Here is a 27,440-nt window from a genome sequence, read left to right on the forward strand (position 1 = left end):
GGAATTGTACAGTTTTGATATGTAGCTCGTGAACACGACATTTTTTTGAAATAAACGAAATAATAATATAGCAGTTAGTAAATATTAGCTAAAAGGTGAGGACTGAGTGGAAGTCTAAGTATTTTCAATATTACAGAACGATGCTAACCGTTTCGGTTAAAAGAGCAAGATGGATTGGATAAAAATTGATAATACTTACCGCTGCCTTTAACGGATTTGTTTCCTTTCTAGTTACAATTACGTAGAAAATTTACCCAATGTCTATTTCTCAATGAGAATATCTACATGACAGTATCTATTTTCACATCGCTCTCTTTAGATGACCTGAACTTGTTTATTCAAATCATATTCATTTTACAGGTTTGGTCAAAAAGGATTTGTTGACCTGTGGACACTCCCTGTTTGTAGCAAGAATACATGCCTTGTTTTTGTCACGTTTTTGTTGTGTTGTTTCTTAAAAATAACTGTAGGAATATTTTACTTTAACATTGTCTACGTTTGCTTTCATTCTATCGGCCTACTCTCATTCCTACCTTTTTTTGTTGGATCTGGGGTTTCCAATATTTACTCTTTGTTTTGTTCTGTGGTTGTATGATTTGGTAAGTGATATTGCAGGTGCGGATTCATATCCAGATGTACTAGTTTTTGGTGATTACTGCTTGTTCCGATGCCTTCAATGTTTTTTTTAAATCCTAAGCCAGGTGTTGCTTGCAGCAATATCCATACTATACATTGAAAATGTTGAACCAGAGATACTTCTGCTTATTCTAATAGTGGCTTCCTAACCAATATTTTTTCATTATTACTCACTGATTCCTTTTGCAGTGAGTGTTTTATTTGGAGAATTTTAATGTTTTTAGTAAAGATTGTTAGAACGCAATCCTGTATCAATATATCAAAGCTTTCTGTTTCTTAAGAATCTCAGCATTCAATATCCTCTTGATAGTGGGTCTAGGTTTAATAAAAAATAGGCTTTTGTTGATAAAGAATTAAGTTTATGGATCGTGAGTAAAGAAACAACTAGAAACTATCTAACTAATTTGGTTTTATGTGGGAATGCAGAGCTTACGGAAATGATCCTAAATTTGTTAGAATTATATGCTAAACGATCACAAAATATGTCATTGGTGGGTTTGGTAACAATTAATTTAATCCTTTGGTGCCATATATAATGGTTAATTCCAATAGTTCAACTGGAAATAGATTAACACATTCATTAAAATGCCACAGTACACAGTACAATAGATCAAACATAGCTGTCGAATTTACGTTTTGATCGAATCAAACCAGATTTTATTTGGAAAGGACATTTTGTTTAAGCGAAGATCGACGGCGGATCCATAAACTTCACAGTTTTCACCGAGCAATGGGTGTATATGTATACAAATTTTACTTGATGCGTATTTATTAGTTATTCAAACATTTCAAACGTTCACAAGCTCAAATGTGGTCTTAAACACACTGCAATCTCGGTTACTCAGGTTTACATGAAGAATTTAGTTTGTAAAATACGCACATTAGCTGTAGCAAACGGCATCAGGATAAGTTATGTATTATTTTTTTAAATCATAACCAATGTTTATCAGGCTGTTCATCGTTGAAGTGCTTGTCAATTGATACTTAATATTCTGTGAATTTGATAATCATTATGGTTTTGTGACTGTAAAAGTACGGATTATCCGTTTCATTCTATTATACACAGCTCGTCTAGGATAAATGAACCTTCATAATCGGGACTGCAGTGTATGTTTAGATTGATGTTATTTAACAGACGTCCACATGGTAGGGTATATAGATATAAATATAAAATTCAACTGTAGCATGTAAGATTGATTCGAATAAAATCTGTATAAATAGATAACAGTGATTTGGATAAAATAAAAATCTGATTGGAGAGACTCTGACGTTCGTACTATTTGTTACGTGCGTTTTCGCTATTTGGTTCAATGTTTTATGCAACTATCACTACTACATTTATCGTACCGTTGTGCTAATATCTTCATTGGAGTGTAGTTGGTTGTTAAAAGGGTAAACAAATTTGCTTAGGATACCTTAGTTTGGTGGATCAGCAGCTTCCGCCTCCAAACGATTGTAAATCACCCGAGTCGGGGACAGTATGGTTTGGAAAGATTTGTATTGGGTTGTTTTGTGCTCAATCAACTTCATCTTATTTTCGATAAATAATGAATAATCAGTCTTTTCATCAAGTAATTCTTAATTTTGGTACTATTAAACATCATGTTGGAAAGATTCAAAGGAAGAAATGTCAGAGCTGGGTGGTTGATTAATTAAAAATTGAAAATTCTCAATAGAACGTAGAACGTATTTTTACATCTCGAGGTGAGTGCAAAGCTCTCATGAATCTTGTGAACAAAAGGCAGCTTTATTGTGTGAATATTAAATCATGGTTACTGATAACCACTGAACAGTGTTTTCCGTACTCTGTCGAACAATCTCAATTGATCCTAAATCACGATCGCACCTTCAAAACCTGGTTTCCTGGATCGGCCAGGATACGATAGTAACTACTCACAAAACTCAACACACCCGTAGCCAGTACATCCAAAAGGGTTGTTTTTTCGTACTAATGCTATGAAATGGAACTTACATGCGTTACGATATCTATCACGGGAATCCTAACCGGTACACTTACAATACCTGACTAGGATGCATTATTCACAAAACAATTTTTAATCACCTATCGTACTATCTATGTTACGTACTACTAGCATCGAAAGGATTGGCAGATATGTGAGTTGGATTTAGTATTTTGTCAATGCTGCAGAATGCCGTACACGTTAGAACAAAATCGGCATATCACTCGATTAAGCATTGACTCTATTGCACAATTCCTTTTCATTAGAAGAGATTTTCTACCATTTCAACATCAACAACAGCTAGAACATAAATCCCTAAACCCTAGTATTAGAATTCCATCTGTGTATGTGCATATGTCAGTAATTGGTGGGACCTTTAAACTATTTTACCTTCTCAAGCGATACTGCAAACATGTACGATTCGCATGAGGCTGTTAGTAGCCGATTGGAAAATGGAGTCGGTATGTTTGACCATGTACGACGCGTAGCCAACAGCTTGCTTACCGGCAACAGCTATCGGGTTGGATTGACTCACTATTGGAGTGATAGTGTGGAGGTTGAATTTCTAGGAGCTTCCAAAGTGGTGTCATCTATACTAGTTGACACAAGTACTACGTGGTGGGTAGGCATGATTGGGTAAAGCTCGTGTAACAATGCGACAGACGTAGTAAAGGTTGGGGATTGGAAGGTTCTGGCGTTTTATGCAGTTGTTGATGTTGCTTAGTAAGGTCATATTGCTGAGACCTGCTCCAGGTCGGCAGACGAGCGCCCAGAGTTCATGACGACGTTCTTCGCCGCATAGTCCGTTACGTACCGATCGCTGCTCCGGGGGTAAATGTTGCCCATCTCTTGGCCGCAGCACCACGAGCTGCGCGTCGTGAGGATGCGCTTGAAGGCCTCCCGGAACTCCGTGTTGAAAATCGAGTAGATGATCGGGTTGAAGGCCGAGTTGGAGTACCCGAGCCAGGACAGCACTTTGAACGTTTGCTGTCCGATGCACGTCTTGCAGAATGCAGCAATGATATTTACACAAAAGAAAGGAACCCAGCAAATCAGGAACACGCCCATGATAACGCCGACGGTTATAGCCGCCTTGTGGTCCGACACGTGGTAGGGCGATGATGCGTGATGGGCCAGCTGGCGGAGTTTAAGCTTGTTCTTGCAGTTTTTGGGCTTTCGTATACTGCGGTAGCGCTTCTCGCTGATCTCTCCGGGCCGTGTAACGGCACGTATCGATTTGACGTGTTTCTGGGCGTAGCAGTAAAGCCTGCGATGGGAATGGAAAGAAATAGCATCGAAAATTTCCTTAGTAAAACGATACCTGAACATCAATTCGGAAGCAACCCATAAGGAGCTGGGTTAGAGGAAACGTTACAGTTGAGTGACTTTCTGGAGACCTTCTGAGAAGGAACCGAAAATGTAAATTTGTCACAAACGTGGCAGCATCTGAGGCTTTATCAAATGTTTGCTCAAATAATAAGGATTCCCATTTGTCCACGATTTGGTCATACATTGACCATATACTTCCTGTGGTTTCATTGTGAGATATGAAACGTGCATTGTGTTGAAGATGGGAGACAGAATGTGTTCAATGCCAGAAGAGAAACGGATATTATCTCATTCATTGCGACAGCGACGGTTTTGTTTGACGACAAAACATGGCAGGTGCATTCAGGCATGGCCATCTTTCCCAGGTCATTGATTTGGTTTAGGTACGGTTATGTTTGTGACGTTTCATTTATTGTATGTTACCAAAAGATGTCCTCAAAAAATCTTTTTAATAGGTCAGGAATAGCAACGTAATCAAGCGATTTCATATCCTTTTAACCAGTATTATTCTGTTTTATTAAGTTTGCTTAAAATAAAACTAGCTTAAACTTTTCATCATGTCAAAATCAAAAGCAAAGATAAAATCGTTTCGTCAACATAATTTGACGACGAGTTGCAATAATAAAATCACCTGTCTAAATTTTGATGGAATCGCACGATTCGTTCTGCGGATGTAGGGCTGTTTTCAAAGCCAGATAAGCCGATTAGCAGCGGCACATATGTTGAAAATTAATTTAAACTTCCCTACAACCGCTTTTCCAGACTATTCTCTACGTCAATCTCATAGGAAAAACTTATCGAATGGGGCAACAAGAGAAAGAAAAGGTATGTTTTAAATCCACTAGAAACGTAATGAAATAGCTCAACGGTTGATGGTACCATACAACGAAACGGCCATGGTAGTTATTGGTATCTGTCGACTTGTGAACGTTGGACTGGATGTGAATGAAACTCGTTGATTTTGAGTTGGTTGTAGGGATTAAGCTAGACACCGAACGAGCGTTTCTGGCAGTGCCCAATTATTTATCGAGAGCAGGCAGATCTGTTTTGATGTACTGCTTCGAAATTGTTTATTCCAATTAGTTGGATCTATTTGCAGTTATTGGAGTAAATAAAAGAATGAGTAAGTTTGTGCGGTGACATCTACAACATGATAAGTGCGAAGGATTCCAATAACTTGGATCTATTTACTAGAGTAAATAAAAACATAGCCATGTTTGTACGTTTGTATAAGTAGAATGATGGCCGAAATTTCATGTTTTAAGTGGAACAACATCCTCTAGTGGAAATAGGCCCCTCTTGGAAGAGACTGATATCGAGATTCAGCGACTAATTTAGCTGCTTTTCAATGTTATGCAGTACAGGTTTGGTTCGAAATATATATACAACATATAATATACGTGTACACTTCGTGTCCTTCGAATTAAGCTGTTACTGTTTTTCATCATTATAAACAAAATAAGATCATGAGCGAAGAAGAGAAATCAAAGTCGTATAATCTTTCTCTATTTTTAACCGGAAAATTCATCTAATGGCCAAATAGTTAAGGATAACTAAGAAAATATTGGTATTGTTACGTAGAAGCATCGATTGAGGCCTGCTACTCAGAAGTAACGGTTTTTAAATAACTAAAATCGATATGCCATAAAACCATCTGAAAGATAGTCAAATTTTGTTTTCGCAACCTAACCAATGGATCTTATCAATTTACTTAATTCTATTATCATGCATAGATTTCTTCATATAGCCGATGAAACTTAGTTCAACTTTTTAATGCGTTTAACCAAAAAAACCAAAATGGAAAGATACGGCCAGTTGGGAAAATAAATGACTATCACTCACCTGCAGTAAATGCCAATCATTACTATACAAGGTACGTAGAAGCTTATACAACTAGAAACAACAGCGTAAGTTGGTGTTAGATCGAGGGCGCAGGTCTCATGCTTGATCCCGTTGATTTTGAGCGATGTGTCAGTTTTGTCCCGCTTGTCCCGGTGCAGATCGAGCGATATCGGTACGAAAGAGACCAGAGCCGCTAGCAGCCAGATAACAGCAATCGTTCCAATGGCCACTCGTCGTGTCACCCATCGACCATAGCTGTACGAAACGAAACAATACACAAAGATGATTACTTTTGCAGTGGTAATGAATGTGCAGCTGCAAACAGATATTCGAAATTAATCAAAACGATAATTAAAATCACAGCACAATTCGCACGAACGTATAACAACACTGGTAAGTTGCTCGTACCAACTCCATAAATCATTCCGTAATTATCGGCAAACGATAGGGGTTAATTAAAATCGGTCAGACACGCGACTTCGTAGCGCAGGCTTAAGGTGCACGCAGAATTTGTATGTGTGTCAATCGGCCAATCATTTGGTAGCAAAAGTACGGGTTGGCAGCAAAATGGGTAATGAAGTCATTTCCCAATATATGCGCATGGTGGCAGTTGCTGTGCTATCAGAGAGAACTACATGACTGTGAAGGAAGGCACTGTTGGTTCCAACTTGAAACAGAATTCAATTCTAGAGCATTCGATGTCGATGAGCCGAGAAGCAAAACGAACGTCGGTTGGTACCGAGGTATGTAAATCGATTTTCAGATAACAGTAATGATTGAGTCCGTGCTTATTCTCCGTTCGTCCGCAGACGCTCGCGGGAACGGGTCGTTTAAGTTACCAAATCATACCAATTTGAATGTGCGTACAGTTGATGAGGACGATTTTACTTCACCCTGGGTATTGCAATAAAATATCAATGGTTGCTGGCGGGGGCGAGTTCGAATGACTGAAAGGCGCGGAAAATAAAACGTGTCATAAAGCTGCCCTGTAAATATCACCGTTGCAAAAAGGGTGTTGGTCAATATGTGAGGTGCGGCATTATGGAGTGATTTCGTTTTACTGCAGAAGTGCCGATTTTTAGTGACGATTGTGTTCTGAGTGGTATGCAATAATTTTACTGTGTTAGACCCGGTCTGTAGTTGATCCGGAAAACAGTTACTAAAAGATTGAATTGGGTCTGACTATACTTTAAAGTAAATTTAATGTAACAAAAAATATTGTAAAATTAGTCCTAAGCATGAGATAAATTTGAGTACGCCTTCTTTTCATAATCATGCTACTACGTGAAACACTGTTGTACAAAACATAAGGCGTAGTATTCTAAATCGTGTTGATTTCAATAACAAGATGGAAATGAAACCAAGAAAACCACCAGAGCTACAAGAGCCGCTGGCCAGGTACCCATAAACATATTGCTTTTGTGTTGATTGCTTTTGTCAATTTTGATTATTCATTCACTCAATCATTTGAATACATTTTTTTTGAAAAAGTTATATACAAACATTGTAGAATTTAATCAGTTTCAAGTTAATTGACATCGGAAATGACTAAATAATAAAAAAAATATTTCACAGTATTATTGATAATTGTATAACAATTTGGACTTTCCATGTCCTATTAGAAAGAATCTTTGGACTGTCGAACGCATATGAATAATCGGTTATTGTATTAAAACATTTTTGTATGTAAACGGTTTTATTACTACAATGGAATATAGACAAAAGTAAAATGATTTGTTAAATCTTCATAAATTTAAATTCATCATGGAATCAGCTCCTTTTGCTGATGAATGTATAATGTGTTGTTGGTCGGCAAGTTTAATTAAACTGCACTGAAAAATTCAAGAATAAAAATCGTGCACAGTCCGTAAAGTACAAAACCTCTTAGCTATACCAGCATTTATGAGCAGGTGGTACACTGAATGCCTAACCAGCGCATTAGTATTCATTTATCCCATTCTCTTGTATTGAAACCATATTGCTCGGCCTTCTTCCTATCTAACCAGTTGTTGGACACAACCACTGGCCACTTCGGTTCAATCGGCGAGATTTGAAAAATGAAAACAAACCAACGAAGCGAAGGACGGAGAAAAAGCGTAGAAAAGAACCAATAAAAAGAATCGACACATCGTACATTCCTATACCGACAACGGTTTGCGAGGGATAACGGGATAGTCCTGTAAGAAATAGGGGAATTTGGAAAGACGCGAAACAATAAAAAAATAAGTATGCCTCGGAAAAAGGGGCTCAACATATTTTTCTTAACAGTACACTTATATTGTCATTTTATTCATGATACATTTCTAGGCAAGTATTTTCATTGAATGTAATTTTTACAAGGATTACGTGATGCTCATAGATTGTTAACAAATCTGTTTGAAAGGTTGTCTGAATTAAAATTCTTAGGGACAAGCACAACGTCAATATTGAAGCGAATGTACGCCAGTTGTGTCCCAGATGTGCAGCAATATATCGACATTTGCTGCAGCTTTGAAGCCACAAATTCAACCGCACCAAATCGCTAAACTTTAATCCCCCGAAGAACCGCACGGCTCTTTCCCAGGAGGCGTAGTAACCTCAACGCTTCGAGCGTTTAAAGTTTAGCTAGACGGGTTGGTCGCTGTAAAGTGTTGAATTTGTACAATTTGGTACACCGTTTGTGGAATTCGGCAGTTGGGTGCAGTATTTGCTGGAGTACATGCTCATCATCCTCGACTAACAAGTACTCCACTTGGTGGTGGAGTTCGTGTCTCGCAGCCGACAAAATTGTTAGGACGCTTGTTAATAGCCCGGGGTAGCGTTTGCAGCTTATCTTGTACAATTTTACACAAGTTTACTGGCAAAGAGCCCGGTTGTCGAAATAGAAGGCCTCAGTGCTCGGAGATTATCGTGGATAACGTGGGCAAAATTCGGGCGTACCGATGTACTAGGGGCAAATCAGAAGGGATTTTAGGATAATAAACAAATGAAAGTTTTAAATGGGGTACGGTTTACGCCTCCGCAGCATAAATCAGCTCTTGAGTGTTTGCTTGGATTTGTATATTTTTGGGTTACTTAAATTGATGCTTGTTTTACCAAAATCATTGTATTTACATGAATGAAAGCGCAGTTGTTTATTGCTTTTCTGCACTTATTTGAAGTATCTTTCAGGTGAACTGCCGTGCAGCTTTTTTACTGGAATCGTTACTTTAATAAATTGCTGTCTAAATTTAATCTGAACCAAAAATATCTAAGCCGCAACAAACGAAATTAAAATCTCGTTGCTAAATAATGAAGAGACCATGAAGAAAATGAACTTCACCGAGAGGTCGGTAAAACATACCAGGCATCACTTCAATCCACACCATGGTTGAGGATGAAGAAAATGTGTGTTTACATCGCATGTTCCGAATATTTGCAAGGGATTCATTCTTTTCATTCAGTATCGTCGGTTGGAAGTGATTCACGGGTAATGTAACAAAGAACGATGATGTAGGGACAAAAGAACGAATAATAAATTGAAATTTGGTAAATTATCTTTCACGTTCAGAACCGACCTATCCAAGAAGAAAGGGAAGACGATTGGGCACATCCGTTAACACGCCAGGAAACGAAGATATGTACACATCTCACCTTACATGTCGGAAAGTAAAGATGGGTGAAAAAATAAATCGCTTGCGGGGTATATTTCGATAATACTTTCTCGCTGGGTACGGTTGGTTTTCGCGCATCTCGCAAGTATAATTTCACTGAATCATTTTTCTTCGCTTTCTACACCTACCGTCTGCAGGGGAGTCGGGAAGTGTTTTGGAATTTAATTTATTTTTGATTTACTTCACCCCAAGCAAGTAACGTAACAATGGCAAAGTTTATGGCTGTGTGTAGAGTGCACTGTCGCTAAGCAAATGCCTGGGAACTCCTTACTAATACACAAATTACAACCTGCTTGCAACGTGGTTCCACCCAACCCATCGGCTGCTGTAAAGTTGAGATTGTGCTGGATGAAAAATGTGTAAATGTCAGCCATTACACGACCATCGAAGGGTGGTTGAAAATGAAAAATCTCTCTCACTGGAAAGAGCAAAAACGCGGGAATGCGTTTTCATCCTAACAAAGGACAAATTATGTGACTCACGGTAGCGTAAGTTTGCGTGTCACCCAGTCAGTTAAATGGAGTTAGTGTTGGTTGGTCGTCACGCGAGACGGAAAACTGCTGGGAAAATATGTATCCTATAATTTAGAAGTGACCGGAGAGCATAGCGAGGAAAAGGTTATGCACAAGGATGTGCGAAACAAGCTTCAATGGCGAATGGTTTCGCAAATTGAAAACCATTTTACCACATCTAATTCCAACGAATTGCACCAATAACCGAGGGAAAAAGTAACAGAGGGTGTAATACAACCGCCGAACGGGATTTGGTATACTTGATTCACAAAGTTTTTAAAATAGCAGTTGGTCAGTGCAACTATTTGATAGGTTAGTGTTACACTTCTTTTTGGGCTAGCAACACGATTGCAATGAAAATTAGAGAAGTTTCGGAGGGATCGAGTTTAATGAAAGTTTCGCAAAGGAAAATAATGAATCTAAAAGCATGTTTCCTTTTTTCTAAAATGTACAAAAGCTTCTCAAGTTTTTTAGTTGCCCAATTAATTAATTCGAAATTCCAGAAAAACCAATGCACAGTAAATATGCTAATAAACACCGACTCCTAGTTTTAGGAAAAGAGTTATGACATTTTTGTTCAATTTTCATGTTTTTTGATTCCGTGTTTTGAACGACATGGAAATGTTGTAATCAATTTCTGTTAGAGGAAATTTTGAACAGGGAAATGTTCACCCTAAATAAATTCCGTTCTCATCCCCCTGGATCCCATTTCCAGTGTAAACGAAGTTTGGAAAAGAAAAACGAGCATGAATTTCTCTCTTCTACTTCATTCATTGATTCGAGTGACCTGTCCAGAAGGCGTTCGGATGATTTGTGTTAAAAAATTTCCCAGTGATGTAGTTTGGCCAGATCTGTTAAAATTTTTCTGCGAGAAAAATTCATTGCTGAACAATTGTTGGCAATTTATGGAAAGCATAAATTTGAAACTGCTTGCTACAGACTTTCCCAAAATGGATTTTGTTATTCAGCACACCCATATTTCGTAAACTTCTTTGCAGCGATTTTGTAGTTTATGGTAAAAGTTGAGAAAAATGTGAACTTTACCATATGGTTCTCGTAAGTCATCACATCGCGTTTCCGAAAATTTCACATTAGCGATATGTTGACCCAACGCTGGCATACCGTCAATCTGGGTTAATCATAATTACCACACAGTCACTGGCTAAACTATAATAATCACCCTGGTTGACATCATCGTGTACGTTGGCATTGCACAAACTGTGGCCATTGCGGTTGCATGTGCATACGAAATATGCATGTGCATATCATCGGCATTGCTCAGTTTTCCTGTACGCTACACAGCCGTCCCAGGTGTTACAGTAAATACATGCATGACTGGGTACATTCCTCCGCCACTCTGACTACCGAATCGCTATACCACCAAGCGTAGTAAAGGGCACTCTGGCACTCGAAAAGAAGTGTGGTTATGATGCACCTCCTGCTTCACATTTCCAGTCCCAGCCTGACCTTAAATGCCGGAGTTTATTTGCCCGATGAGCGCAATTTTGTACTTTAATTCATCAATAACGATAATTATACCACAACTATACCGCAGGTTCCTCTTTGCATCCTTTGAAAGGTTCGGCTAAAACCACGATAGTTTCTATGGTGTTACCAACAATGGGAGGTTTCGTTTACTTTTTATTTAAATTCTTGTGATGCTGGAATTTTTCATCTTCCCCTGGACAACGGGGAAAATGTAAATAGCGGAGTTCTTTATCGGCTAGCATTTTATTGGAATACTATGTGCATCAAACAAACGTGAAACTCTTTGTTTCACTCACAAAAATGCAGTTAGGCTTTACTTTGAAAGAATTTAGAAATATTCTTTGTGTTATTAAAGTACTCCAAAACTTATGGCTAATCTTAAAAAAAAATAATTTAATGTAGCGTGTACGAACTTTAAGAATACTTATTGCGTTCCATCGTCATTTCCATAATTAAAAGTATGGAACCATTAAGGCTCGAATACGGCCAAAAATGTTAATTTAATTTTCCTCGAATAATTTTTAATTTTCTGTTGGTTTTTGTGACACTCACGACATTGATTCAGGAGAGCGCTCGCTTGAATGAGATAATAGAATCACTGAGGCGAGCGTAATGCAATGGTTAAATTTGTAATCAATTAGAATTGTTATCGATTTTCAAGATGATAAGTATGTAAACCGATGGATCCTGTGTGGCTGATGACATCACACAACCTACCGGCCTCCATTGATTCGTCTCCAAAGCCGATTGAGGACATTGCTATAATATACAACTTTGCTATACGTAGCGTTGTATCTGTGTGATGGACGATAAAAATAGAAAGTTTGGAATATACCATGCCTGACGGAAACCCCACCGTCGTGGCGATAATGTAGCAGCAACAACATGGGCGGTTTCCTGCCTAAGGTGGGAAGTAGCATGGTATTTTTCTCTTATTTTACGGGAAGTGGACTTCCCACACGTTCGTGACCGTCTGCTCTTGCTTTAGCAGATGACTATCGGGTTGCTCGGTACTCGGCGCGAGATGAAGCCGTCCTTAACCGTAAAGGGAAGGGATTATCGTATCCCAAAACCACAGCACAGCTCGTTACGTGGGGAAACCATCCATAGACATGGTGTGAACTAGGATATATCGGTTTGGGTCCGTTCGCCACATCAATACATAGCATAGGTTGTGAAATTAGTGAGACGGCTCAACCGAGCACAAAGCGTCTGTTATCCCTCAAGCGCATAAGACCTGGTTAAATTCTGCTTGTTCTATGGGAACACTCCTTCCAATGGCTCAATAGAGCGAAAGTTGAATGAACGATTGTAGAGTGTACATATGGGGGGGGGGGGGGGGGGTTGGGGGGGGGGGGGGAGAAAAACCCTCGCAGGTACATGGTCGAATGAATTTTTACTATCGTTACCACAACCAGCATGAATGAGCACCAGCTAGAATTGGTATTTATATAGGCATGAATGAGCACCAGCTAGAATTGGTATTTATATAGGCGTTCGCGTATCACGCATGTTTGGAGAGTTAGAATAGAAGTATGAAACCGCTTATGATACGGTGTATTCTGTATATTAGGTGGTCAGCGCGTTTGTACGAAGCAGAAATCTGATTGTGCGAACATTCTGCAAAGTCTCAGGAAATTGTTGATTAACGTATTATGTACTTCCCATTGGAATCTGTGAAGTGGTTGATTATTAAAGAAAGCTGTAAAGACCCTTTGGCTTCGATGCAAACCACATTTTAAAAATAAAATTGAAACCGCTAAAGCTACGAAGCAGGGATCCAATGCAAAAGAATAGAAAACGTTTATATTCGTTAACAAAACTGATCTAGGAAGGAAGGAGTAAGGAAAACATTCCTCTTCACTCCCTACGTGTAGATAAACAACAACCAGGTTTTCATCAGTAAATGTGCTGCCACTAGGAAGCTGGTGCAGTAACGTGTTCGTTTCCAAACCGTACTGATGGTAGTAGCGCATATCACCTGCCATTTGCTAACGCATCTTTCCGATATGATAGGAACATACGAGACAGGAGCTGCCATTCAACGTGATAGCCGTCAACAGAGATGTTTGATTCTTCGTTTGCATTTTCGTATCGGAGCATATGCCAATGATTTCGCAAAACAAAGCGTACGGATAATATTGCTGACATCGTTATACCTGCGAGTTCCAAGATTAAAATGCTGGTTCGATCGTTTGTCGTTAAATGCAAAGTGCGAGGGTTTGTTTGAAAAAATAATTCCATGCAACAAGTGAAGATGGCAGAAACGTTAAACTTTCGACTTACAGGAAAACTCTTTCCAGCATTAAGACGGAGGAATAGAAAGTAAACTCTACATCGAGAAGGACGTATGTAATGCAGTTTCAAAAGAATGTTTGGGCTATGGTTATCCCGGGTTGTGTCGGTTTTCAAACCATCGTTCTATGAGATAGCACATCGAAAGATTGTGAGAACTTTTCCGGGCCTTGTTCGACGAGCTTCGCATCAACGTGGTTGTTATGCTTTTAAGAGATAACGTCATCCAACCCTCCCAGTATATCTCGTCTATCGGCCCCATTTACGACAGACCGGAAAGTCAGTCTAAAAGTACAGTTTTTCGAATGGTGGGTTCGCTTACTTTCGAATGGGATGCTCCATTTCAAAAAGGTTACAACGGGCGTGCTGTCAATTGTGAGTGAAAGTGATGACCGCACTGATCCTTACAATTGCCTCGATTACCGCAGGCTGAGAACTTGAGACTCTGTTGAGCGAGATAAGGGATTAAAGTACCAATGGCCTGTGACTAATTGTATTCGGCAGTGTTTGCGAAGGGAAAAGGTGAGGACACAAACTAAGTCCGTAAGAGTATGAAACTAAGCTTTCGTGATGTATACAAGTGACAGCGTAGACCTACAAACGATTGGTAAAGGATGTTCCAAAGGCTGAGTAGGGAAGGGCAGTCAATGAGATAAACTTACTTTCCAATGTTGAAAACTTGACTGCAAGGACGGTTTGTGGTAAAACCTTGAGCCTTCTGGTTGGGTGCTTTCGGAAACGTACCATTTCCATAATGTGTTTGTTTCGTCCCACCGGAACAAATGATGAGAGAAAATTGTAGGATTCTTCGTCGACCTAATGTTTTCATACGTCTCTTATGTTCGTCCGATTTCTGAGCATTACAAATCCTTAGAGCTTGCTATCCGATGAGTTCCATTGTTTTTGTGAATACTGAGCTGGTAGATAAAGTTTTAATTAATTCAATTGTTTTATCCACACTTTAGGTGAGTGGCTTGTCAGGTCGTGTCAGTAGACGTTGTGGTTCTTGCAACGAATGGCCTTTCTCGATGGTGTTGTGTTTCAACTGTCATGCATCGCCCATCTGCGCACTTAATCTTGGGTTCCGTACCGTCGGGTTCTGTTCTGACTTTTCTTAAAACGATCTCGATGGTTGAACAGTACACTCCACCAGTTATCCAATGAACGAAACTAAAGCGCGAAGTAGGTCGGTAAAGTCCTAGTGGACGGTACTGGATTGTTTGTGTAGGAAATATTGCACGCTGAAAAACTCTTCTGCCATCCATTCTGCTGAATTGTTCTGGTGGATCAAAGCTCTCGGTGTTATTGTTATGCTGGCACTTCACAGCTAATAGTTAGCTAATGAAATAGAAAACTTTGGACAACGGTCTGGCAAATACGAAGAAACCGTCGACTCTTGCGGCTGTGAACAATGGTTGGCTAACTATGGTCAGGCAAAGAGTGATTTCATAGCAGGTAACATCTTGAAAATTTACGACACAAAAGTGTGAGTCTTTTCCGGAGAAGAAACTGCACGACTGTGGGAATTAAAAGGGCACTCTGGAAAGTTTGTGCGTTTGCACACGAAACCGGAAATGATAGTTTAAAATTCAATTTAAAAGTCGTCGTTTTTTGGCGTTGAAACTCGTTTTTACTGGACGTTGCCTTAACTTTTGTACCGTCCACTTTAATAAACTTAAGTAAACTTCCATCATTAGCTACACCGGGAAGAAACTTCGTCACGTTATTGCACGAGTTCATTTTGGCAACGAAAATATTTGAAGGCAAAGCATCAAAAGGCGATATCATTGGAGTGAGTGATTCGTGGACTTCCGAGTATGAGTTTTCTTGATTCCATCACCTTTAACATCCGTTGACAGAGTTTATGGGTATTCTGGATGCCTTTAAATGTACCTGCTACCTTTAAGCGGAGTAGCAAATACTAACGAAGAGGTTGTCTGTTTGATATGTTAATGTAATACCGTAGCACGCGTAGGACGTTGATTGGGCTAAAACGTTTCTTCTGATAGCTGATTGCTGTCGCCTTGCTTGTGCACGACTCGTTTCTCTACACATTATTTCAATATCTTCAATAGATTTAAGCTTAATCATTTTACTAACCTCGTGAAATAGCAAGAGAATAAAACCATTTTATTTATTTATTTTTATGGCAGGGGGAAATCTAGAAATTTTAAAACCGCATCAATCTATATATATGCCATTTGTCATATAAGATATTAAAATGGTGTTATTTTATCTTTCGTAACATAAAATAAGGTGTCTATAGTTCAATTTCATCAAATTTTTCCTTAATTTTCATAATAAATCATAAATTAAATTATTGAACACAGCTTGAAAGCGTTAGTTCCATAAGCATTACTTATTTCACTGAATTACAAATACTAACATTCCCATGTTGAAAAGCTGCATTAAGTAAGTAAGTATTTGCAAGAACAGGTAAAACCATTTGTATAACATGATGTTGTAATAACAGCTCGAAAGATACATCCTGAATCAACATAGAATGAAAGGACAATTTTATTGACGAACCGTTTATACAAATTCAAAAACGAATACAAATTCGAGGGTAATTAGTGTGTACCTGTTTCAGTTTTTTACTCGAAACCAGGGATGAATACTCCTTAACTACATTTATTTTTATTTAAATACCCAAGCAGACGAATATTATTACACTTTTAACTCTCTTTTATCTTTCCTAAGAAACGTAAATTAAATTGATCATGTACGAATGACATTAGATACTTATTTGAATATCAACTTCCACCGTTTGGCGCCCGGGGCATATTGGTCCGGTATAATGTGCACACAGCAAGGCCCCATCGTTGACCCTTCGCCACAATCAACCTGACCGTGCGGTCGTTGAGCATAAACACTTTCGGTTGTAATCCAATCAATCCGGAATCGATTCGAGATTAACAAGTTGACCTAAGGTTTTGCCTCGGGTCTTGCGAGCCACCTCAGCCAAGCAGAGCTATGCAAATGAGACATAAGTTCTCTCTGTCATCCGAGAAGTACGTGTGTTGGCAATAGTTAGCATAAGCCATGACGCCACACCAATGATGATATGGTATACTATAAGAGGTGGCTTTTACAAACACTTTGCAGCCTAGCACGGACTCATCAGTATTATCGGCGTCAGACTAGTTCCCAGAGCGTTCAGGGTATTTTCGCCGGAGCAGTGGATGGAGGAGGTTGCGGAAGGCAACCGTATACGAAGATGAAGGCGATCTGTTTACACAAGATTGCATTTTTTTTGTGTGTGTGGGACGTTTAGCAAATTGCTCGATTTAGTGTTTTCCGCATGGTTCGGATGATTTTGCGGTTGACAGAGGATTGTTCCGCTTGAGTTGGGTTAATTGATCAGCACGGGACTATTGGACCACTTGTCGGAGTGCTTACTATTTAATCGACCTTTGTCAGCGTGTAGTGTACTGTTGTAGAGTAAATCGTGGATTCTATGTACGTATAACTATTTTTTCTCTACGACAAACAAGCAAATAATGGAAACCTACCGTAACGGGTCCTTGATATGAATGTATCGGTCGAGGGAGATGGCGCACAGATTCAGGATGGAAGCGGTTGAACACATCACGTCGAACGCGACCCACGTGTCACAAAATTGAGCCCCGAATATCCAGTAGCCTAAGGGTCGAAAGAGCATACAGTGAAGAAATAATTTCGTTGACCGTCGAATGTCATGTGGAGTTGACGGTGATGACGCACCTAGCAGATCGTTAACGCCGGCAAACGTCATGACGAGTGATGCGACGAATAGATCGGCGATGGCCAGCGAAGCTAGGAACAGATTTCCGATGCGTCGTAAACTTCTCTCCGTGTAGATGGCAATACATACCAGAATATTACCCGCCACGGAAAGAAATATCACAATCGAAAGGAAAACACCTGGGGGATGCGAGCGAAAGTGAGCAGAGTTAAGATTGTGAGCCACCGACAGCCTTTAGCTTATGACCCTTTGCCCCTCGCACAGGCATCTGCGACGGGAACAGGCCGATGGCAAATGGTAGCTTACGTTACTTACCGAGAAATGACATCGACAGCGGGGACAGGACATCTACGTCGTCATCGTCGGTGTCATCTCCTGCGCCACCAGGGATCCCCGTGCTTCCGGCACCGCCGGCACCTCTCCCACTGCCATCGGTTGCCCCATCCGTTTGATTCACCGATGTCAAATTACCGATCGTCGATGCAGAGACAACCTGCGGGAAAATGCGAAAAAGTGAAAGCGGTTCAGAAGAAAGTGGTAAGATCTGGGAGTAAATAAACACACCGAAAGTGCTCATGGCACTTGACGGAAAACAGGACTAACATAATGCCCCAGCAGCACCATTCTGGTAGCTGGCACTCATCAATATTTATAACCGGTGTGCACCGAACGCCTTTACCCTTGGCATTGTGCGCCAGTCGTTCGGGCGGAGTTATGATTATGTTTGCGTTGTTTTTGTTTTCGTACCGGGATGGTTCGCGCTTTAATCTGGCATTCACGCGTCGGCTGGTGCGAGAGCAGCATGGACAACGGTACCGCAACCGAGCGTTCCTGCCGTTTCGGTAGCCGTTTGAGCTTGATGGAACCGTTTTTATGGGAAATTAATATCCTGATTACATATTCAAGATACAAATTTCAATTTTCCGCCTGTAACTTTCATGTCGGAATGTGATTCGTGTGCGTGATTGTTCGGTAGGTTTAATCTGACCGCATGAAAACAACGTGTTAAACCATGCTTAGACAAGGCGAACCATGCGGGATTATCGGATTGTGGAACACAATATCCGAGGGAAGCATCGTACGGATTACTCCCGGTATGCAAACAGTTCGAATTCATTGGTTTATTTATGTTGCTGGTAAAATTGAATCAAACGCATCCCTGAAACTTTGACATCTTTATATTAAAATATTGTTTGTAACCATTATTCAGTAATTAAAAACACCCCACGGACATTGCGAAAAAATCACGCTCCAAGGCAATGTTACATTAACTTTATATATACTTGTCAATGGTGAAGTGGGGTGAGGTCAATGGTGAGATAGGGCGAACCTGTCATTCTAGCTAGCTGCGTGAATTTTCGAATTCAATTTTAAAATCAGAAATGTACCAGAGGTAGATTATTTGATTAATCCAATCTATGATTTGATTATCCAATTTTACAAATCTCCATTTCTGAACCAGAGTTAGTCAAAAACAAAGTGCAAAAATAGCTGAATAAATTGTTTTAAAATGATTGTGTCCCGCTTTACATATGAGCGAGTTTAGAAAAAGAAAATATCCCAACCGGTCCATCACATACAAGGAATCGATCGGTTTTCTTCTCTGCTTCTTATTTTCTGTAACATTTCCAAGCAGATGTGATATAAATCGAATATGGAGAACATGAATGCATTTCAGCGTGAAAACTAACTCGTTGTGAAAGCATCTCGACAATTTTTCAAAGACGCTATGTGTGCTTTCAGGCTATGTAGTAAAATCATATTCTACTTTCCACATGTTCTCGGAACGTTTCCTTCTTCCGCGGGGCGCGAAGAAATGCGAATGGAAAGTGAAAAAATATGCTCCTTTTTAACCATCCCATGGGGCAGTTTCGAAGTGCAATTGTATTCGTTCGTTTGTTTTCGGTGAATGGTTATAAGTGTCAAGTAAGTAAGTTGTGTTCGACAGCATCCGGTATAGGAAATGTTGCCCAATCGACGCTTCGTGATGGAACCAAGACAATGTGAGTGATTTTGTTCACGGTTATCCATCCACACCGGGGGAATGCTTTTAGACGGTTCGGAAGAAACGGAATACGTTACAAGACGTCGAAACGGCACCAATGAACACTGTCGACACACAGGACCGGATTTAGTGGAACCCGTTGGTGCCGGGAAGAATTGTTTGCAGGGTGTTTCATGTGTTTGGGACAAATAAAAAAAGTACAATTCAATAATGCTACTCGCACGTAGAACAATAGGTGTTCGGTACGGGCGTAGGTGAGGAAAATAAAGTCCCTTTTCTATTGAAAGATGCGAGTTGCATCTGAAAACTTCGACAAGGCTAAAGAGGCTTATATCCGAAAAGACAAAGTAGTAACTCATTGTGCTTCCTAGGGTTTTGTGGAAAATGCCATCACATAAGAACGAACGGCAAAGAATGTTTCAAGGATTAAAGGAAGAACCATGCGAGTATGTATTTGAACCACAACCAAAATCGTGTAGTGTTTGTAACGTCTTGGTATCCTACTGTATTCAAAGTTGGTTTGGTTTTGACGTTTGGTCAAATTGTTTTTGTACGCTTAATATTAAAGTAAGGAAATTTGCCGTAGTTTATGAAATTAAACCCTGCTTTAATTTGTCAATGGTTTGAAAAAAAAACATTGATCTACGCTAACTGACAGCAATGTGAACAGTGAATGACAGTAGCTCATTTGGTGGATGTAATAAATTTAAAATCCATCAGGAGCTAAACGGAATCAAAAGTACATATAAAAAAGGAAGAAATATGTTGTATCCTCGCCGGAAGCGATTTTCACCACGATTCGCCGAAGTAAAGTGCTTTGCAGCTAGGATGACCGACGAAGAGGGAATACAGCTTCTACTCCATCTACAGACATCTTCACAGTGTGGTACAAATCCGCCATCAAATTAAGCGAGAGAAGCCGAGCCCTAAGGCGTCTCACCGGGTGGTTCAATCTAACAACAGGAAGCAGATGTCAAAATGTGCAGTCAAACTGCGTCAAACGGAACCCATTTTATTGGATTTGGTGTCCCAGGTATTTTTCGATTCGGTCGGTGTGCTGGTAGCGCATTGCTCCTCAAGTTACGTAGTGTCCGTGACATCGTTCTACAAATGAATATTTTTTCTGCCCAAAACACACGGCACAAGTGAACTGTAGTTTTTTTTATTCATGTAATAAAATAAAGTATGTTTCATCTACTAACATCGTTATTAATTTTACAGTGAAATAACAAAAGTTTAAAAACATGCCTTTAATATAGTCACATGGTACAGTCTACGCTGAAGTGCGATGGCGTTGAAGTACCATGCGTCTCCATAGATTGGCTTAACAGACACATGCCAGTTTGCATCTTTTAAGTGAATATTGATTGACTCTAAATAATAGATAATAATAACTTTGGAGTAAATGTTTGGTTTTCCGTTTAATGTTTAAGTTTCCACTAAGATTCAAATCGTTTGGAAAAATGTTAAAAGTGTGGAACAGAATTTCACGCTGTGAGGTGTGATTAGAGCTTTATGGTATATTTTATGAAAACATAACAAAAAAAAACTACAATCAAGGTTAACAAATTTATAATTATTTCAACGACTTGTTACGGAAACGGCATCATGTATAGTACTATCAATAGAGAAACTGGTCAATAATGCAACGAAGCTTATCTCTAAACACGAAGCCCTGCATCTGCATAATTAAGATTCATACACTTTTCCTCTGACGCTTCTGAAGCAAGATTGCATTTAGATCGTATGCATTGTTCACTTTTTTCAGCTTCACTTCGCTCTCAACCATACGCGAGTAGAGTAGGGCTACCATGGTATGCGTTTAATAGAAAAAAGCTATTATTCTGATGACACAGCTCGTTGTGATATAATATGCCACGGGCAGTTAGCAATAAGTATCGATTCCCTTCTTCCGACTCTAGCCCTACCGTTCTACGTCCTGCCTTATACGTTCTGACATCTTTTATGTGTGTGTGTGTTTTTTTTGTGAGGGTAAAAATCATTCTGATTTGTTAGCAGGTTGCCGTAACGAATTGCTGATTCTTCCATTTCCTAGCCGATGGTAACCGGAAATAGTTCAGAAACTCCGGGTAGCTTCATCATCGTAGATGACTGCATAGGCAACGCTTTCTGGACCTAGCGATCGGTAGATTCGCCAGAGTAGCGCACCGCCGTCACAGTCATCATCAATTTATATAGCATTGCAAAAGTTTCTTCCGAAGACTAGTTAGGCAGCAATAATGTACACTGAATAAATTGTAGGTACATATGCGAGGTAAAATAATGTAATGTAGAAAAAAAAATTATTAGATAGATGACACTGATTTATTTCATGGTGAATACAAAATAAGCAAAAAATAAAATATGGCTGTTTTCAGTTTGGGAATCATTAAACCATTAAGGTATTATTTTTGTTTTCCTGTTGGTATATGGAGAGCCATTAATGAAACGCTCAAAGGGATTTTTTAAACTATTAAAACGAAGATTTATCCGTCTACACTATTCTGTTTATAATCCTAAGTCGGGGGTCCGCGACAGCCGAGCGCTAGCGCCGGTTAGAAAATCGGCCCATGAGCGCCGGGGCTCACCACTTCGACGGCGTGGGTTCGAATCCTCCCCTGTACGAGAGGACTGACTATCCACGTACAACAGGGAAACAAGTCTCGTAAGCCCTTAACGGGTAGGCATGACCAACAAGGTCGTTACGCCAAGAAAAAGAAGAATCCTAAGTGTAAACGCCTTGGATTCACTTTCGATGATGCTTGGAGTACAATCAGTTTTAGATGATGTTTGGAGAACTATTTTTAAATAATTTTATTGTAAACCGCCTTCATTTCTATATTTTTAAATATTTAATATAGTTGAAGACAAATCTTATCTATTATATATTTGAACTTTTCTTTGTATGAAATTTTGTTCACACTAAAAACTCGACCAATACCACCGTCGATTCAGAAACTTTCCACACATAAAGTTAAAGCACTGCAGATGATTTTGAAGATTTGTTTGATCTCTACTTTTTGTTAAAATCATCTGAATGTTATAATAGATAATCAGTTTTACCAACACAAACAAAAACAGCATGTACACATTCTACACTTCTAGACAAAAAATATACCATACAAATGCACAAAATATTTATTTGTACAGCTTGAAAAAAATCGCCATAAACTTTCTGTAGTGTTTAGGTAAAACAATAATCATTCGTAGCAATAACGGGGTGATCATTAATATTAATCCACATTTAGACTCACTCTTGGTTCTAATAAAAATAACTCTGACTCTGTGTATGTATGAAATATCAACCATCTTAAATGTGCCGTCATTGTCACTATTAAAGTAAAACATACCTCTCAAGTAAAGAGAGTAAAAATCATAACTTTTTGCTTAACCCTTAACCCCGTTTCTTAAGATTTTGCTTATGAAATCATTACGTTTCACTGTTTGCATGACACATAAAGAGTTACAGCGTTCACCGTAGTGTTTTTTGCATATCGTGTAGGCTAAACTTTAAAAATTCACTTCGCTGCTTACCGTGTGGATATAAAGATCCATTGGAATTAAGCTAACTGACTGTTAGCTACCCGGCGAAGCACTTGACTTGCATTGCATACATGTTGAGATACTATAAATTTTAAAGAACAAATTGATACATTAATAATTTTCAAACGACGCTCACACCGTTTCGCACAAACCAAACGACACGTATCACCAACACGAATGCACTCACGAACAACGAAAAACGCCGCCCGCCATCATGTACACTATAAAATCCACAAAATCCAATTCAAATCCGCTTGCCGCAAGGTACGCCGGGATAGCAGGGATCATCCGCACGACGTGCTACCGGTTGAAACTGATCTTTATCTTTCGCGTGGTTCAAGGGTATTCGCACCATTATTGGTTCGCTGGCACATTGCAGATGACCAACTTCTTGCTGCTCTTTTCCACTGCGAGGTTTCTTCGCATGAGGCATCTCTACGCTAGCGGATCTGGATCGGAGTGCAAGCGGGAATCGCGTGTATGAATTTCCTTCAATTGAAAAAGTAGATTGCGTTTGAGTCTCTTGAGCTCAATTGAATAAGCGTGGACTATCATTTCGTTCCACGATATCGCGTCGGTACGGCGGTGTGGCGAATGCGAATTGAGGTGTACTCCCTTTTAAAATCGGCTAAAAGATAGGAAGTTGGCTTAAGGCGAGCGCGAGTGAGAGCCACTAATCGAATAAAACAGAAAGAGAAGCTGTACCAGCCAGCTTGGAGCCGACGAGGAAGGGGCACAATGATTTGTACGCCTTTGGCCGTAGATCTAGGCAGAGCGCGGGGATTCGTTGGCAAGCAACGGGCAGATTAAGGGCGAAGAAGAATGGAAATGAAACAAATTGATGCACCACCAACGAATCGGCATGGGAAGGTGTGGAAAGGAACATGGATACAATCACTCAACGTGGGAGGGATTGGGTCTAATGGCTGTGTTTAAATATGCATAATGCAACGTTCAGCACCAGTCGGAACTGTTTGACACCCTACTACCGCAAAGTTGCAACAGTATTTGCCAACAATCGATTCACTAATCAAATGGCAACTGTATAATATTTTTAATCTAAATACTCGTTCAAAAAATTGTGCATGGTTGGTGAAAGAAAACATTTTTAATATGTTTCCTTTACATATTCATCCAATATATTCTCCAAAGTGTTCGTATAAACGACGTGAATGTTTGCTTTCGATTACGGCCAAACCGATATGTGTAAAGCGAAAACAGATATTCGCCAAGTTCTCAGAAGCCCTCTTCAAAGGCCTTGCTTGGCGATTTTTCTTGTATGTGAATATCGATTAGAGTTTGCCCTTCAACGAAAGGTTGGAAGGGGTTTTTAAAGAACCGCGCTTTGCCCCTTTTCTTTTTCGATTCGATTGGGTTTGTTGTTGTCTCGAGTCATGCCCCCAAGACACTGACGAACATTTCACCATACGACGACCCTTTTGTTTACATATGGTTTGACTTTCGATTTCCCATCACGTCGATAATCGCTTTTTTGCCGTATTAATATCGGCTTGTCGAATATTGGTCGTTTCCGTGCACTTGAACGCGCTTCAGCGATGCACGTGACGCAAAGATAATGGTTTCCGGTAAGCGACACCGGTCTCGACTTCTGTTTCCGTTTCTATGCAGTTGTAGTTGTAGCCGTCAACTGCATCTTGCGACGTATGCAGATACGTCCAAAATTGGATTCTCCAACACGGATCGCGTAAACGTATTATCATACGCAACGCTTTTTAATTGAATATTGCGACAAGTTCTGTACAAAACGCACGATGGTTTGCAACGCATGCATTGATAGAAAATTTACAGGTAACCTTCATGCAACCATTCATTTTGTGCCAATTAAAAATGAGTTAGTTGCCTGCCATACGAAGAAATGTTTTCGCAAGACCGTTAGCACTTCAACGAAAAGTCTAGCTCAAAACTGCCTTTCTTTGGTAGTTATTGTAAGGACAACAGTTATCCAACATATTCATTAAAATAGCAAATACAGTCGGACCCAGGAAAAAGTTCGATTTATCGAGAGTTTGAATTATCAAGAGTGGTAGGAAATAAGCGGCTACGGTTGCTGAGTTATGAACTGGAAATAAATATGCGTGTTGTGATTTACGCTATGCCTTTACCTACCGTTTTCGCTAACTGTTTTTTTCTTTACTTTTCTTTGTGCACCTTCCTACAAAGCATGTGTGCCATACACCATGTAGTCTAATTCGGACGAAAATCTTCGTCCCCGTTCGACAGAGTGTTATAGGGCCCGCAATGTGACGCGTTCTATCACGTTTTAACTTGCTCAGAACTTGGAATTGTTGCGAGTTGAGTCGATACAGCTTCGCATTACCGCGTGAAGAGAGCAACCTAGCTTCAAATTTTACTTCGCTTTATCGAGTGTACCAAATCGTATTGTTTTTATTCGAAATAGTGAGAGTTTTCCAAGGGACTACAGATATACTTCGAATTATCGAGAGTTTCGAATTATCGAACGTTTGAATTAGCGAGAGTCGACTGTAGCAGGATTTTACGATCCAGCCACATTTTCATCACACATATGATCAACATAAAATTTACTCAGAAAAAAATTACTGAGCTGATTTTATAAATCATATAAAATATTTTTACTATTTTACCTGCTCTATCATTCTCTTGAAATTTGATGTTCTGCATAAGATTCATATCTCTGTGGAGAGTAAAAGCTAATTTTGATTCTTCATTACAAAAAAATTTCAACATTTGTCTGAGAGGAATGAAATTTATCAAAAAAAACATATAGTTCTGCACACATTTATATTCAGTAGGCACATCTTTAGGTTATACCATTACTAACTTGTTATCCTGCCACCGAGAAAAGATTATACACATGTGAAATGGGCCGATTAAGAACCTTTTTCTATATTCATTCCGAAACAACAACTACTGAACTGGAAATGAATAGACCATTGGGTTTCGGCCAACGATTGTATTCAGCTTTTGCGTGAGCCTGTTTGTGAATTAGAATCGTTTATTTTATATAGCACTTTTGTTGTACCGCAACCCAACAGGCATCTTTAATGGAAAATAAAGAATAAACAAGGTTGCTTAGCTGGGAGCCTTTCGGTTTTAGTTACTGGGTGCGTGTTTGTGATTGATAGCACGGTAAACGAAACAGGAGGATTGAAGGTGATTTTAGGAAATGAGTTTGTTGGTCACCGGAAGCTGAGTAATTGCCTGGGTTGTTCAAATCAGTTTTCGCTGAACTCAGCGAACCCTACCATCGAAACGTACGAATGGAAATAAAACAGGAATTCGCTTTATCAGGACAGAAAGGATGAAACATCAAAACATTTTATGAGGGCTGACGAAAATGAATGCGTCAGGGAGCTTTTTGTTCTGATCGTTTGTTTTTATTATTTTAGGGCACGTTTCATGATATGTCGTATGTGTTGTTTGGTTGATATATATATGATAAAGAAATTTATAGTAGACCTTTAAGCCTATTGATGGTTTGATGAATAATATTAATGGTTGAGTATTTTTTATTTTTATTTTATTTGTTTTAGTTATAAAATTATTTGATAGGCATATTATTTAATACGATAAATAATGAACATGGTCATAAACATAGAATAATTATTGCCCACAAGACAGCAAACGTTCAAAAACTTTATCCAATATCTTGGCAATGTCTGTTTTATTGGCTATCGTCAATATTATGCAATGGTATTTCTTACTTCTTCACGTTGAATTAAGAGGCAAAGATCGAACAAACGGGTTTTTTGCTTCAACGCTTCCCGAACAGCGGGACCAAAAAGTTATTTACCCAACTTCCGCCCATGGCATGGAGTGGCAATTAATTGCTCGGATTATTAAGAATTATAATCTCAGCAACACTTCAGCTCCATCGTTGATGAACAGTCATCATGATTGGAGAAGGATTGGTGTAGGACAAGTGCTTCGGCGAAAAGCTGAGCGACGGGTAAAATTCAACTGTCACGGCTAATTGAGAAAGTTTATTCGACAAGAGTTGACAACGCAAATCAACGGCAATCGCTTCGGCATGTCGTGAAAAGTACTATTTACCTCCTGAAGGCATTTGTCAAGAGAACAAGGAATCAATCGATTGTAAGCTTAAAAACAGGTACAATTTCTATGTTGAGCTACGTGTTTAATTCAAAAGCTGAACAATTTTAAATTGAAAGTTTAACCGAGGCTTTAAAACAAATAATTTAATTTAATATGTACTTTAGATTTATTTCACATTAAGATTAAAATTATTTATAGTTTTCATATCTAATATCATGCGAATATTTACATTTCCAGAGAAAACTTGAATATAAAACCCAAATAATTTAGACGATATGTAAATGAGAAATAAATTTTCATTGGAATATATCACATTTTACCGAATCTTATTCTCATTTATATACTTTTATAAACACTCATAAAATCTCCTTTACAAAACAATCATCCAACTGAAGATAGGAAAATCAAAATTTCACC

At 39.2% G+C, this 27,440-nt stretch overlaps 1 protein-coding gene across 1 annotated transcript in view; it reads right to left on the reverse strand.

The window, feature by feature from the left end:
* Positions 1 to 3,326: 3,326 nt before the first annotated feature.
* Positions 3,327 to 27,440, reverse strand: part of LOC131286007 (dopamine receptor 1) — a 69,655-nt gene continuing 45,541 nt past the window's right edge. Inside the window, exons 2-6 of the mRNA XM_058314864.1 lie at positions 17,735 to 17,912; positions 17,419 to 17,598; positions 17,208 to 17,337; positions 5,769 to 6,023; positions 3,327 to 3,864 (exon numbers count right to left, since the gene is read on the reverse strand). Coding sequence (XP_058170847.1) covers positions 3,327 to 3,864; positions 5,769 to 6,023; positions 17,208 to 17,337; positions 17,419 to 17,598; positions 17,735 to 17,912 — 1,281 coding nt within the window. The remainder of the gene's footprint in view (positions 3,865 to 5,768; positions 6,024 to 17,207; positions 17,338 to 17,418; positions 17,599 to 17,734; positions 17,913 to 27,440) is intronic.

Source organism: Anopheles ziemanni, chromosome 3 (genome assembly GCF_943734765.1).
Source record: "Anopheles ziemanni chromosome 3, idAnoZiCoDA_A2_x.2, whole genome shotgun sequence".
NCBI classification, from domain to species: domain Eukaryota; kingdom Metazoa; phylum Arthropoda; class Insecta; order Diptera; family Culicidae; genus Anopheles; species Anopheles ziemanni.